This window comes from Eriocheir sinensis, chromosome 40 (genome assembly GCF_024679095.1).
Source record: "Eriocheir sinensis breed Jianghai 21 chromosome 40, ASM2467909v1, whole genome shotgun sequence".
NCBI classification, from domain to species: domain Eukaryota; kingdom Metazoa; phylum Arthropoda; class Malacostraca; order Decapoda; family Varunidae; genus Eriocheir; species Eriocheir sinensis.
In genome coordinates, this window is record NC_066548.1 from 4,934,389 (window position 1) to 4,948,338 (window position 13,950).

The 13,950-nt window shown below is 44.1% G+C and overlaps 2 protein-coding genes across 5 annotated transcripts in view; both read right to left on the reverse strand.

The window, feature by feature from the left end:
• LOC127009247 (uncharacterized) overlaps positions 1-8,235 on the reverse strand; it is an 18,176-nt gene extending 9,941 nt beyond the window's left edge. The window contains exon 1 of the mRNA XM_050882128.1: positions 7,810-8,235. Within this exon, the coding sequence (XP_050738085.1) occupies positions 7,810-8,220 (411 nt within the window). The 5' untranslated portion in view covers positions 8,221-8,235. The remainder of the gene's footprint in view (positions 1-7,809) is intronic.
• Positions 1-13,950, reverse strand: part of LOC127009246 (mucin-12-like) — a 75,918-nt gene that overhangs the window by 20,916 nt on the left and 41,052 nt on the right. The window contains exon 3 of one of the 4 annotated variants that reach the window (XM_050882121.1): positions 5,489-5,986. The exons of 2 other annotated variants lie outside the window; for them this stretch is intronic. In XM_050882121.1, the coding sequence (XP_050738078.1) occupies positions 5,543-5,986 (444 nt within the window). In that variant the 3' untranslated portion in view covers positions 5,489-5,542. Of the gene's footprint in view, positions 1-5,488; positions 5,987-6,865; positions 7,333-13,950 lie in introns of those variants that run through there. One more of the 4 variants, XM_050882124.1, reaches the window with a different exon arrangement.

Below are 13,950 nucleotides of genomic sequence, written 5' to 3' on the forward strand. Positions count from 1 at the left end.
CTCTCTCTCTCTCTCTCTCTCTCTCTCTCTCTCTCTCTCTCTCTCTCTCTCTCATCTACTTATGGTCACCTCATGAATGAAATAACTCATGCTCTGGTAAATGGAAATCCTCCCTCCCCCCTTCCAACCACACCACCACCACCACATCCATCACCATCACCACCACCACAATAGCAAACAAAGACAACAATAGTGACAACCGCAAAGAGGCTCTCATTCATTTTACTACCTAGCATATGTAACCTGTGTGTGTGTGCGTCTGTATGTTTGTGAGTTTGAATGCTTGTGTGTGTGAGAGAGGTGTGTGTGGGGCTGCGTGACGAATGGCAGCTGACGTAACAGTGGAAGAAGAACCAGATTCTCACACCATTAATATTTACACCATCCATGAAGTGCAAGGACAGAGAGGAGCAGACGAGCCATGGCCATTTACGACAGGGATGGGACGGGATGACATCAACTCGGACAGGGAAGAATAAAGGGTAGAAGGGAGGAGAGATTGAAGGGACGGTAAGGGACTGGTAAACCAAGGAAGAGATAGACGGAAGAGAAGTAGGAAGCAGCTGAGGAAAAGAAAAAGGGAGTGCGGGAACGGATAAGGGGAAAGATAAGAGGGAGAAAAAAGAAGGGAAGGTGTTGGTTGTTGTGAGGAGAGGATGGAAATGGATGGGAATGTGGAGGAGATAAAAGTGCAATGGTGAAGGGCGGGACTGGGGAAGGCAAGGGAAGAGTGAGGGTAGACAGGATCGGGTTACGCAAGACGCACACACACACGTACACACGCACTTAACTCCTCCCCCCCCTCCCCCACTCACACGCACATAGTCAAGGTGTGGGACGGGTAGAGTAAACTAGTAAGGGTGAGGGCGTGTGCATAAAAGGGTCAAGGTGGTGGAGATTTTTCTGTCTGTCTGTCTTTGTCTGTCTATATGTATCTACCTCCATTTCCCAGTGAAGGGTGAGTGATTTCATGATTGCTTATTTTGGGTACGAGACGGTCACACTAGCATCTTAATCGACCTCATTAAGCGAAGAGGACGTGACGCTGCAGAATAGAGTGATCCTTGCCCCCCCGGGTCCAATAGCTTTAAATTGATAAATGATTGTAGAGAGTAATGCATCGAACTGCCGCCTCCTCCTCCTTCGCTGCACAGGTTCTCTCAGCCGTCTGCAGTGATGATTTACGTGTGAACTTTAATAATGGAGTCACTTATTTGATGCGAGTGAAGGGAAACGTGCAAGTACTCTTTTTAGGATTTCTTTATTGTTTGTATACGTGTCTAAGAACCCCCATTGATACCTACCATTTTTGTTCTCCTGTTAACGTTACACATATAATTTCTGTTGCTACACTCTAACTTCACCTCGAAGTTATACTATTGCTGCTAAGGTACTACTATTATCACTTCTACTACTACCAACACTACTACTACTACTACTGAAACTTTTTACCTATCTTTGTTATCATATTCAAGCATTTTCTAATCGTACGTGAAAATTATGCAATACAAATACAGGCTTAAAAATTTAGGAGTGTACACATTCCAGAGATAATAATTTCATGCAGTGTGGTAAGGAACGAAACACTTAAAGTCTCTCAAACAATAATGAGGAAGAAGGAATCCTGAAAACTGATTAAATTTGTGGGAGGTTGCAAGAGGAGGAGGAGGAGGAGGAGGAGGACGAGGACGAGGACGAGGAGGAGGCGGAGGAAAGTGAAAGCTAGAGAGAGGGTCGAAGAAGAAAAAAATACCGAAACAAGACAAAGATGAGGAAGGAGAAGAGAAGGAAAAAAGGTTTGACATAAGGGAAGAAGAACGTGATGAGTAGGAAGAAGAGAAAACATGTCCCTAGCATCCATAATGTCCTTAGAGTCCTTGATTTCTTGGAACACACACCTACTTGCTGCAACTCGAAGTACTGGGAAAAAAAAGCTATACTATATATTTTTACAAGCCCACTACAAGGTGTCAAGTGCGGCAATCGATCAAGGGCCGCGTAGGAGGCAGTAATCCATCGTTCCCAGACGCAGGGAGGAGCGGCGGCTGAACCGGTTTGGATGTAGTACTTTTTCCAAGGCTGCGCCGGAGACAAGTGAGAGGAGGGACGAGGTCAAGGTGGGGCAGTGAAGGCCGAAGTAATTGTGTTAAACGAACCCAAGATACAAGGTGAGGTGAGACGGGGCACCAGAGAGACCAGAAAAAAAGAACAGGTCCCTTCCTCTCCCCTCCTTCCCCTCCACTCCCCTCCTCTCTCCTCCCCTCCGTTCCTCGCCCCCTCTCCCTCCCTCCCCTCCCCTCCTTGCCTGTGTCGTGAAGGAGGAGGCGTCTTTATGATAACAATTTCACTTGCATTTTCCTCGTGGTTGCTTCGACTAATGTTTTCACTTTTGTTTTCAAAGGATGGCCCTATGCAGCGATTTTATTTAAAATTTCTGATGCAAGATTTGATTTCGTGCCCGGAAGTACAGTTTTCTTGAAATTCGTCTTTTCTAAAATACAATTTGTTGGTAACTTGGGAGAAAATACTCGTGCGTGGAAGAAGAATATTCATTTATCTTTAACACGATATTTTTTTCATCTGAACGTGTTTATAAATTTTATTGAAGTCTATATCATGTACATCATTGGTATGTTCACCGTGTTGACTGATGATTAATATAATAATTTGGAATATTGAATTTAATATCTTTCTAACGCTGACAGAATCTGAGGGCGAAAATTTACACCCAGGCGGTACAACTGAAAACTCCCTCTGTCAGTGGATGAAATCGAAGCCAAGCCACGTTCCCCACAAACTCATAGCATAGGCAGTTGTTACCGTCCGATGTCCCAGTGGATTTTGGTCGTTAGTGCTGCCGATGATTTATAAATTTGTTTCGTTCTTCGATACAACAACAACAACAACAACAAAAAGTAGAGGAAAGATACGCCCACGTATTACATTCCTGACCGAAACATGACAAACAAAGATCAAGCAGACGAAAATAGCAAATGTCGCGTATGTAAAGTCCATGCTAAATAATGTGTTTGGGGTTGTGTGTACATTCGTCTTACTTAAATAGCTAGCTTTTAGGATAATATATTCAGACTCGTTAACATTCACACTAATTGAAAGAAGTCATCTTTGGTCCGGGAGGTCTTGTTGAAGGGAGGAACATGCTAACCATCTCCCATAACATCAAGGAAGGGAAGATGCTAACCTCCTCCTCCCATAACATCAGTGAAAGAACATGCTAACCGTCTTAGAAGAACATGCTAACCATCTCGTGACATCAACCATCTCGTGACATCAGTGAAGAACATAATCATCATCTCGTGACATCAGTGAAGAACATAATCATTTTCTCCGTGACATCAGTGTAACCATCTCGTGACATCAGTTAAGGGAAAACATAATCATCGTCTCACCTGACATCAGTGTAGGGAAGAACATTCTAACCATATCGTGACATCAGTGAAGAACATAATCATTTCTCGTGACATCAGTGAAGGGAAAACATAATCATCTTCTCCCATGACATCAGTGAAGGGAGAAACATGCTAACTATCTCGTGACATCAGTGAAGGGAAAACATAATCATCTTCTCGCATGACATCAGTGAAGGGAGAAACATGCTAACCATCTCGTGACATCAGTGAAGAACATAATCATTTTCTCCCGTGACATCAGTGAAGAACATAATCATTTTCTCCCGTGACATCAGTGTAGGGAAAAACATGTTAACCATCTCGTGACATCAGTGAAGAACATAATCATTTTCTCCCGTGACATCAGTGAAGAACATAATCATTTTCTCCCGTGACATCAGTGTAGGGAGAAACATGTTAACCATCTCGTGACATCAGTGAAGAACATAATCATTTTCTCCCGTGACATCAGTGTAGGGAAAAACATGTTAACCATCTCGTGACATCAGTGAAGAACATAATCATTTTCTCCCGTGACATCAGTGTAAGGAAGAACATGCTAACCATCTTCTCGTGACATCAGTGAAGGGAAGAACATAACCATCTTCTCCCGTGACACCAGTGAAGGGGAGGGCATGCAAACCATCCCCTCGGTGACATCCGGTCATCAGCAGCCAAGGCAGACACACCTGCAAGGCTGCCACCCTTTGCCGGGCCAGCAGGTACGGCGCCCGCCCAGGTGCACTGGTAATTAAGGGACGCAGCGGTTAACCGAGGCTGCCGCAGCTGCCTGGAAGTGACTGCAGTAAAACCCAAACCTTGCAACACATCCATCACCGCGGCCGGATAACTCGTGACAAAATAAGTTCAGCACATTGCAAGGCTGTTTAGTTGAAAGCTGATAAAAGGATGTTCCTAGCAATGAGTGACACTTCCTCACGTTGACTTTTATTATTGATGCCCACAAAGAAACTTATTTCATCACGCTGCCGCTATGTATATATATATATATATATATATATATATATATATATATATATATATATATATATATATATATATATATATATATATATATATATATATAAATATATATATATATATATATATATATATATATATATATATATATATATATATATATATATATATATATATTTTTTTTTTTTTTTACGTCGCGGCCTATAGCGCCGGTAGGCTTTTTCCCGGTGGGGCCTGATGGTCGGCCCAAGGCTTCTTACCGGTGGGTCCTGATGGTCGGCCCAGCCCGTTCTGGCGCAGGCGAGTGTTTATAGTGGCGGGGATTGAACTCGCGTCCTCCTGAACGCGGTGGTGTTACTCTGTCGATATATATATATATATATATATATATATATATATATATATATATATATATATATATATATATATATATATATATATATTGTTTTATTACATAATAATTGTGTGTGTGTGTGTGTGTGTGTGTGTGTGTGTGTGTGTGTGTGTGTGTGTGTGTGTGTGTGTGTGTGTGATGTGAGTGGGTGTTTGTCTCTCTCTCTCTCTCTCTCTCTCTCTCTCTCTCTCTCTCTCTCTCTCTCTCTCTCTCTCTCTCTCTCTCTCTCTCTCTCTCTCTCTCTCTCTCTCTCTCTCTCTCTCTCTCTCTCTCTCACGTGCGTATGGATTAACAGGTCGATGGTCATGTGGTCAGTCATCTTTGAATGTTGATGATTTTATCTTATAATCAATTTCAAAAAAAGTATCCCTGGCATGATGTATTCTGGCATTCTGATTTCTATTTGGAGCATAGAAGAATTTTTATTATATTATAATCATACTAAATACTTCGTCACCAGCACGCCATTCAAAGATCTAACAGTTTCAAGAAGCCATGACTTTCCTACGAGATTAGTGTTTTTTTTTTTTTTTCTCTACAAAAAAACAATTATAAAACATGAAATAAAAATAACGAAGATTTTCTGTTTTTTGACGAAAGTAAGATTAAAACTTTTGATAACTGTTATTTATGTAATGAAAGTAACTGTCATTGTATTGCAATAAGAAAACATTTTGTAATCAGCACATACGATAGTAATAAACAGTAACAGGTTTTGTTTCACTCAAGTAATTTGTTTTAGTTGACTGGGCGACGCTCAACGCCCATAGGGATTGAACGTCTTCTTAGGAGCTTTGTAGTAATAGCCGTTGTTACAGTAAGGTTTGACCGTACTTGTGGCCGTGATGGTGTTGACGACTTTGTTGTAGGTGGTGGAGGTGACATAGTTGGTGCTGTAGACGGTGCTGGTGACGTACTGCGTGCGTGTCTGGCCAGGCTGCTGCTCGGTGCTGACGGCGGTGCGGGTGACTGTCACGTACTGCGTCTGGGCCGGCAGGTTTTGGGTGGTGTAGATGGTTTGCTGCGAGTAGATGGTCGTGGGCACCACCTGCGTCGACACCTGGGTGCTGACCACCTGCTGGGGCACTGTGACCGTCCTGGTGCTGTACTGAGGCACCTGCTGCGTGCTGTAGACGGTGGACACCTGCTGCTGCACCGACGTGCTGGTGACGTACTGGGTCTGGGTGCTGGTGCGCACCACCTCCGAGTAGATGGTGGTGGTGACGGGCACCACCTGTGTGGAGGTGATGACTTGGGTCTGTCCCGGCTGGGTGATGGTTTGGGTGACGGCGTTAGTGCTGTAGACGGTGGTAGTGAGCACGACGTCCTGGCCGGGGATGACCGCGGTGGAGTATACGGTGCTGTACTGGGTGCTGTCGATGGTGCGTGTCTGTCCCGGGAGCTGCTGGGTACTGGTGACGTACTGTGTCCTGTAGACGGTGCTGACCACCTGCTGGGGCACTGTCTGGGTGGACACCACGTTCCTGGTGACGGTGGTGGGCACCTGCTGGATGCGCGTGGAGTACCTGGTCTCGTACTGAACCTGGGTGCGGACAGCCTCTTGTGTGCTAGTGACGTAATATATTTGAGGTGGGAGAGTAACCACCTGGGTTTGAGTGTTCTCCTGTGTGCGGGTGTCCGTCACTGTCTCGAACACAGTGGAAGAAACAACCTGTGTGCTAATCACTTCCGAGTAGACGGTACTGTAGACCTGCTGTGTTTTGTAGTCAGTGCGGGTGATGTACTGCACGTCCGTACTGAAGTAAGTAGCCGTAACAACTTTAGTTTCGGTTTTGGTCAGGGTGGTGGACACTGTTGAGGTGCACTTTGTTTGGGTAGGATAATGGTAGGTCCGATAAGAAGAGTCACAGTTTACATTTTTGCCCCACAAGAACCTTCTCTGTCGCTCTAATGAGGCTGACGTTGACACGATCAAAGAGACAGACAACAGCAGCATTATCAGCTTCATTTTGTTCCTAAAAGTTGAATAAACATTAGTAAACAGCTTGGGTCCCTGGGTCTGTTAGAAATACTGTAATATGTCGAAAATGAAATAAGTGCAGACAACTGATATTCTTATGCTTAATAAGTAAACAGAGCAAAAGTGGCTGATTTTTTTGTTTCATACAAGGAAAAGTTTTCTCAACAAAACCGCCGTAGTAAATGTTCACAAAGGATAGACCACATTGCGACGAGTACACATATTCGCTCTAATCATATGATATGAAAGGACTGTTTTATCACTCCACAAAAGTCACAGAATGGGCGAGGCTTGCTAAGCATTTATAATTGTCCTCTGATGTCGAAGGGCACTTCAGGCTCATAGTAGTTGTAACCGCAAGTTCCAGTGACGGTCTTGGTGACAGTGACCTGCTGGGGCTGGTTGACTGTCCGGTACACGACCTGCTGCTGCTGCTGAGTCTGCACAACCGGCTGGGTTACAACGCGGTCCTGGCCGGGGACTCGCACTACTGAGGTGCGGGTCACCTCCTGGGTCTGGTAGACTGGAGCTGGAGTGACGTTTTGGGTCTGGACCACCGTCTGCACCTGGGTGAAGGGCTGCACCTGGGTCCTGTAGATGGTGGTGTAGGTGATAGTAGGCACCACCAAAGTTAATACGACTTCTTTGGGAACATACTGTGTTTGGACTTGCGTCTGAGTGACGACGTTGACGCGGGTGACCACTTGTTCTTGTGTAGCATAAGCGTTTTCGTAGCGGGTGTTGACGGAGGTGTAGGGGATGACCTGCTGTCGCTGGACCACGGTGGTGCGGACAACATCCTGGCCCCGAACCACGCTGGTCTGGACCACCTGACGGTAGCTAGTGGAAGTGACGTAGCGGGTATTGGCGGGCTGCTGCTGGCGGACCACGGAGGTCTGGACCACGGTCTGCACGCGGGTGCGAACTACGTCCGGTCCGGGCACGGACACGTACTGGGTCTGTTGTACGAACTGTGTTTGAAAGTTGACGACAGGCTGGTTGACTGTCTGAACCTGTGTGCGTGTTACTTCTACAGGCACAACCTGTGTCTGCACCTGAGTCTGGGTGACGTAGCTGACTTGAGGCACGACACGGGTCGTGGTGATGTAGCGGACCTCCAGGCCTGGAGGGCTGGGCATGGTCTGGGTCACAACTTTGTATACGTATTTGGTTGTGGTCTGCTGAATCACATTGGTCTGGTATTTTAATTGCGTCTGGATGCTAGTCCAGTATAGCGTTGTGGGGATCACCTCCTGTTTGTATACGGTTGTCGTAGTGGGCTGTGTGTTAACCTGGGTGACGGTCTCAATGGCGACGGAAGTTTTAAGTTCTGTTTTTTCCACTACGGAGGTCATTGTCTCACACACGGGTTTTCGTTTGAGCTTGAAATAATCAAAAAAAGGTGTCGCAGAGGCCAGGCTGACCAGCAGCAGCGTCGCCGTCAAGCGCCACATCCTGCAATAAAGAGAAATTCCACAGGTTAGAGCAGCGGTGATTGGAACCCCCGCGTCTCGCCAACTCATTTGGGAATAAAGTCCAATCACGCGCCGCTCCCCTGTGCAATTTCTCCGTGCCTTGTGGGTTGTGGGCCGACCTGAGAGGACTTTATTGCCCAGATGAGCCGAGAGATACGAACATATTTCTTCACAAATATTCTGTGAATCACACCATAACCTTTTTCGATACTGGTAATCGCTTGCATTATTCACGTGCTTAAACTTTATATCAATACTCCTCTTCATGCAGCTTTAATCAAGCGACAGACATAAAATGAAAAACTGGCTTTTCTAATCTCGAAACTCGCTGACACGTTTGTTTAGACGACTGTGCGCAACACGCTCTTAAGTCTCCACTTTTTTTAGCAAGAGTTAGATGCTTGTATGCGGGGATAGTGATCCAGTCGCATTATGACTGCGTATCACTCACTACAAACGACTTCCTGCCGTTTTATGATTTAAAATATAACACTTTAACCTATTAGTGTAACTCGTCAAAAGTATGCTATGTAACACTTATTGCACACCATTATATGTTCTTGTCAAATTTGATCACTTTTGGCTGAAGCAATGGAGAGATGTAATCGTGAAAAAAATAATATGTTGTCGAGTTTAAAAATAACCATCAAGAACGTGAACGTGTTTTTCATTTATGAGTATCCTGCAGACGTTCTCAACACCACTACACTGGCGGGAGGAAGGGAAGGGCCGAGCCAACCTACCTAATGGGGAGGCAAGGACCGAAGTGGGACTGTGCGGGAAGATAGGGGAAATGCGACGGGCTTAGGCAGAACCAATCTTTATATACTGATGAGGCAAGAGAAGGGGACAGGGGAAAGGACGTTATGCAGACAATGGGAGTGAAAGAGAGAGAGAGAGAGAAATCATTATTACAGGGAAATAAAACCAATCAAACACACACACACACACACACACACACACACACACACACACACACACACACACAGGTAGACAAACAAAATCAGGTGAAAGCAGAAAAACAGGCTCACAGGAAGACATAACCAGCTATGGATAAATTGAACCTCACGTAATTATAGAGCAGGAAAAGACAGAGGACAGACGATCAGGTACTTTGGATTCGTATTCTATAAACCGTAATTTAAGTCGCTCTCTTGGACCAGTGTTAGTTCACGTAAGGCCTGACCCCCGTTCCTCTCTCTTCTTCTCTCTTTCGCACACATGTCGTCCCTCCCTTCACTACCTAATCTCCTTTACCCCGCTTCTCCCGTTACCGTCCTCCCTTCCTCCACCCAGCCCGTACTCTACTTATCGTTCCATAATTTTCCCCTAATTCGATGCCTTTCTCTCTCATCCTCTATCGGTGCCTCATGTCCCTCAGTGCTCCACATGTAGTTATCTCCCTGAGCTTGAATTGCCTTCCAGTTGTATGATCGTTGCCATCCCTCCCAGTTCCTCTTGCAGTATACTAATCATCCACAGAGCCTGACGGTTTATGAGGAAATGTCAAAAGCTAGAAAATGGGATATCTCAAAAGCTAGAAAATGGGATATCTTTAATCTTTTTCCTTTTTGATTTACAATGTAGGGAGTTTTATTTTTTCGTTTCGTTGTTACACCACTTTAATTTATAGCCTCTCTCTCTCTCTCTCTCTCTCTCTCTCTCTCTCTCTCTCTCTCTCTCTCTCTCTCTCTCTCTCTCTCTCTCTCTCTCTCTCTCTCTCTCTCTCTCTCTCTCTCGTTCGCTCGTTCGCTAGCGCGCGCGCGCGCTGATGAAAGCGAAAGTCATCTAGGCATTTGATTGCGACTTTCTCATAATTAAGGAAATTTGGTAATGGACCTTCCCGTGTGTGTGTGTGTGTGTGTGTGTGTGTGTGTGTGTGTGTGTGTGTGTGTGTGTGTGTGAAAATAATAATAAAAATAATAATATAAACGGTTTATTTAGTTCCGGCTGCCGTTACTGAAAATTTACATATTATTGATACAGTTTAAAAGTATATTCATAGAAGAAACAAGTATGAAAAGAAGGGGCCTAACTTACCTGTGGGATGGCTGGGATGGTGGTGCTTGGGTGGAGGCGGGGTGGAGTGTGCCGCTGAGGGGAAGGGCAACCACTTCCAGATGGAGGCAATTTTTTTGTGTGTATATTTTTTCTGTGTACCATGTACCATGAGCTTGTAATAGATGTAGTCGACGTAGTAGTAGTGGGAGTGGTATTAGTAGTAGAAGGGGTACTATTTAATGATATAATTTTTTTTTGTTGTTGTCGCTTTTTTTCTGTTACATACGTATTTTTTTTTTTTTTTTTTTTTTTTTACAGCAAAGGAGACAGCTCAAGGGCACAAAAAAGTAAACTTTAATAAAAAAAAAAAAGCCCGCTCCTCGCCGCACCTACAAAGAATCCAAAGAGGTGGCCGAAAGATAAGTCAGTTTCGGGAGGAGAGGTGTCCTGATACCCTCCTCTTGAAAGAGTTCAAGTCGTAGGCAGGAGGAAATACAGATGAAGGAAGATTGTTCCAGAGTTTACCAGCGTGAGGGATGAAAGAGTGAAGATGCTGGTTAACTCTTGCATAAGGGGTTTGGACAGTATAGGGATGAGCATGAGTAGAAAGTCGAGTGCAGCGGGGCCGCGGGGCGAGGCTAGGGAGGCATGCAGTTAGCAAGTTCAGAAGAGCAGTCAGCGTGGAAATATCGATAGAAGATAGAAAGAGGCAACATTGCGGCGGAATTTAAGAGGTAGAAGACTATCAGTATGAGGAGGAGAGCTGATGAGACGAAGAGCCTTTGCCTAGCCTTTGCCTCCTCTGTCCAGAAGAGCTGTGTGAGAGCCCCCACACATGAGATGCATACTCCATACGAGGGCGGACAAGGCCCTGTATATGGACAGCAACTGTGCAGGGGAGAAGAACTGGCGGAGACGGTACAGAACGCCCAGCCTCGAGGAAGCTGATTTAGTAAGAGATGAGATATGAAGTTTCCAGTTGAGATTTTGAGTTAAGGATAGACCGAGGATGTTTAGTGTTGAGGAAGGTGATAGCTGGGTGTTGTCAAAGAATAGGGGATAGTTGTTTGGAAGATTGTGTCGAGTGGATAGGTGGAGAAACTGTGTTTTGAGGCGTTGAAGGACACCAGGTTCTTCTTGCCCCAATCGGAAATAATAGTAAGGTCTGAGGCTAAGCGTTCTGCAGCCTCCAGCCTTGAGTCGTTAAGTTCCTGAAGGGTGGGTCTTCTATTAAAAGAAGTTGAATAATGCAGAGTGGAATCATCGGCGTAGGAATGGATAGGACAGTTCGTTTTGGAAAGAAGATCATCAATGAACAACAGAAAAAGAGTGGGAGATAGGACAGAACCCTGTGGGACACCACTGTTAATAGATTTAGGGGAAGAACAGTGACCGTCTACCACGGCAGAAATAGAACGGTCAGAAAGGAAACTGGAGATAAAGGTACAGAGAGAAGGATAGAAACCGTAGGAGGGTAGTTTAGAAAGCAAAGATTTGTGCCAGACCCTATCAAAAGCTTTTGATATGTCCAGCGCAATAGCAAAAGTTTCACCGAAACGGCTAAGAGAGGATGACCAAGAGTCAGTTAAGAAGGCTAGATCACCAGTAGAACGCCCCTTGCGGAACCCATACTGGCGATCAGATAGAAGGTCAGAAGTGGAAAGGTGCTTTTGAATCTTACGGTTAAGGATTGATTCAAAAGCTTTAGATAGACAAGAAAGTAAAGCAATAGGACGGTAGTTTGAGGGATTGGAGCGGTCACCCTTCTTAGGTACAGGCTGTGTGAAGGCATACTTCCAGCAAGAAGGAAAGGTAGATGTTGACAGGCAGAGGCGAAAGAGTTTGACCAGGCAGGGTGACAGCACGGAGGCACAGTTTTTAAGGACAATAGGAGGCACTCCATCAGATCCATAAGCCTTCTGAGGATTGAGGCCAGAGAGGGCATAGAAAACATCATTTTGAAGAATCTTTATAACAGGCATAAAGGAGTCAGAGGGGGGATGAGTAGGAGGAATATGCCCAGAATCGTCCAGAGTGGAGTTTTTAGAAAAAGTTTGAGAGAAGAGTTCAGCCTTAGAGATAGATGAGACGGCAGTGTTGCCGTCAGGACTGAGGAGTGGAGGGAAAGATGAAGAAGTGAAGTTGGAGGAGATGTTTTTGGCTAGATGCCAGAAGTCACGGGATGCTAACATTACTATAACAACACGCACAAGGAAAGCAATACCCATTTCAATAAAAAAAAAAAAAGATGTGCCACTGTAATTGCTAACGATATTCATTGTTAAAATAATTATTAGAATATAGATTACATATCTAATCAACAAATATGAATATTTATTCAATTTGGATTAATAATGAAAATAATAATAATAATAATAATAATAATAATAATAATAATAATAATGATATCAATACTGATTGTAATATTAAATGAAACGATGACTTATATATTAATTACCAATAATAATTGATTATTACTATATATTTTTTGTTTTTAAATATTGTAATAATAATAATAATAATAATAATAATAATAATAATAATAATAATAATAATAATAATAATAATAATAATAATTATAAAAATGATAATCACTAATGATATTTAAATTATTGATATTATGCTTATTAGATTTATAATTCATATTTTGTTCTTAATGTTAATAGTGATTGTCGTTAATAAATACAGTATCACTTCTTATTTCATATTTCTTAGAGTGGCTATTGCTCAGCTTGTTCGTGTTATAGTATTGTTGACACAGCATTTAGAAATTTATCCGTTGCACTATTAGAGTTACTATCCGTTAACTCAACACTACGCATCACAACCATAAGTCACCACCATAACTCCTGTCGCCTCCATTACTCATCACCCTTAACCCACTCTCAGCACGCATCACCCACAGTGCACCCATCCGTGTTCCGTGTCATTAAGCAACGCCGAGTCCCGGCCGTCATTACCTCCACAATGGCCTGCGCCGCTCCTCTTCTTCCCCGTCTTGGTTAGGGACGAGCATCACTGGAGCGGGACCGCCGAGAATGTGGAACGGTGAAGCTGTGGTGTTGGACCGGGGAGGGTGGGGGGGTGGGGTTGTGTTAGTGAGCCGGCGGCGGAAGGAAAATTGTTAGTTACAGATATACAAACATTCTCCAAGGAAAATGACAAGTATGATTTTTCTTATTTTTTATCAGTTTATTTTATCCTTTAGCACAGCGTTTTTGACCACGTTTGTTGCTCCCACAGCTACTACTACTATCACCACCATTATTGCTACTACTATTACTAATACTCATGGTACCGATACTATTATAACAATTAAAAAAAAAATCAAATCATAATCAGGACCCCTACTGTAACGGTAACATCTGACTTTGCTATCAGATTCCCGTGAGAAGTGAATAACATGAAGAGGATATTTAAGTAACAGTACAGTGATGAATAGCGACGCATCACAACGTACAGCACCGTGACGCAACAGTACGTGACGGTGAAGAAACGGACCAATAAAACTGGCAAAGTAGCGTGTCTCCCTATACAGCACACCTCCCTACCTCGGCTTCCTCCTCCGCCCTCGACCACCCCTCGTACCTCTCCACTGCCTTCCCTTTCTTTCCTTCCCTGATCAGTGTTGACATATTTTCGTTTTTGTTTATTTCTTCCATTCTTCCGTCTTTCCTTCCTTTCTTGTACTCACCTGCACGTCTCTCA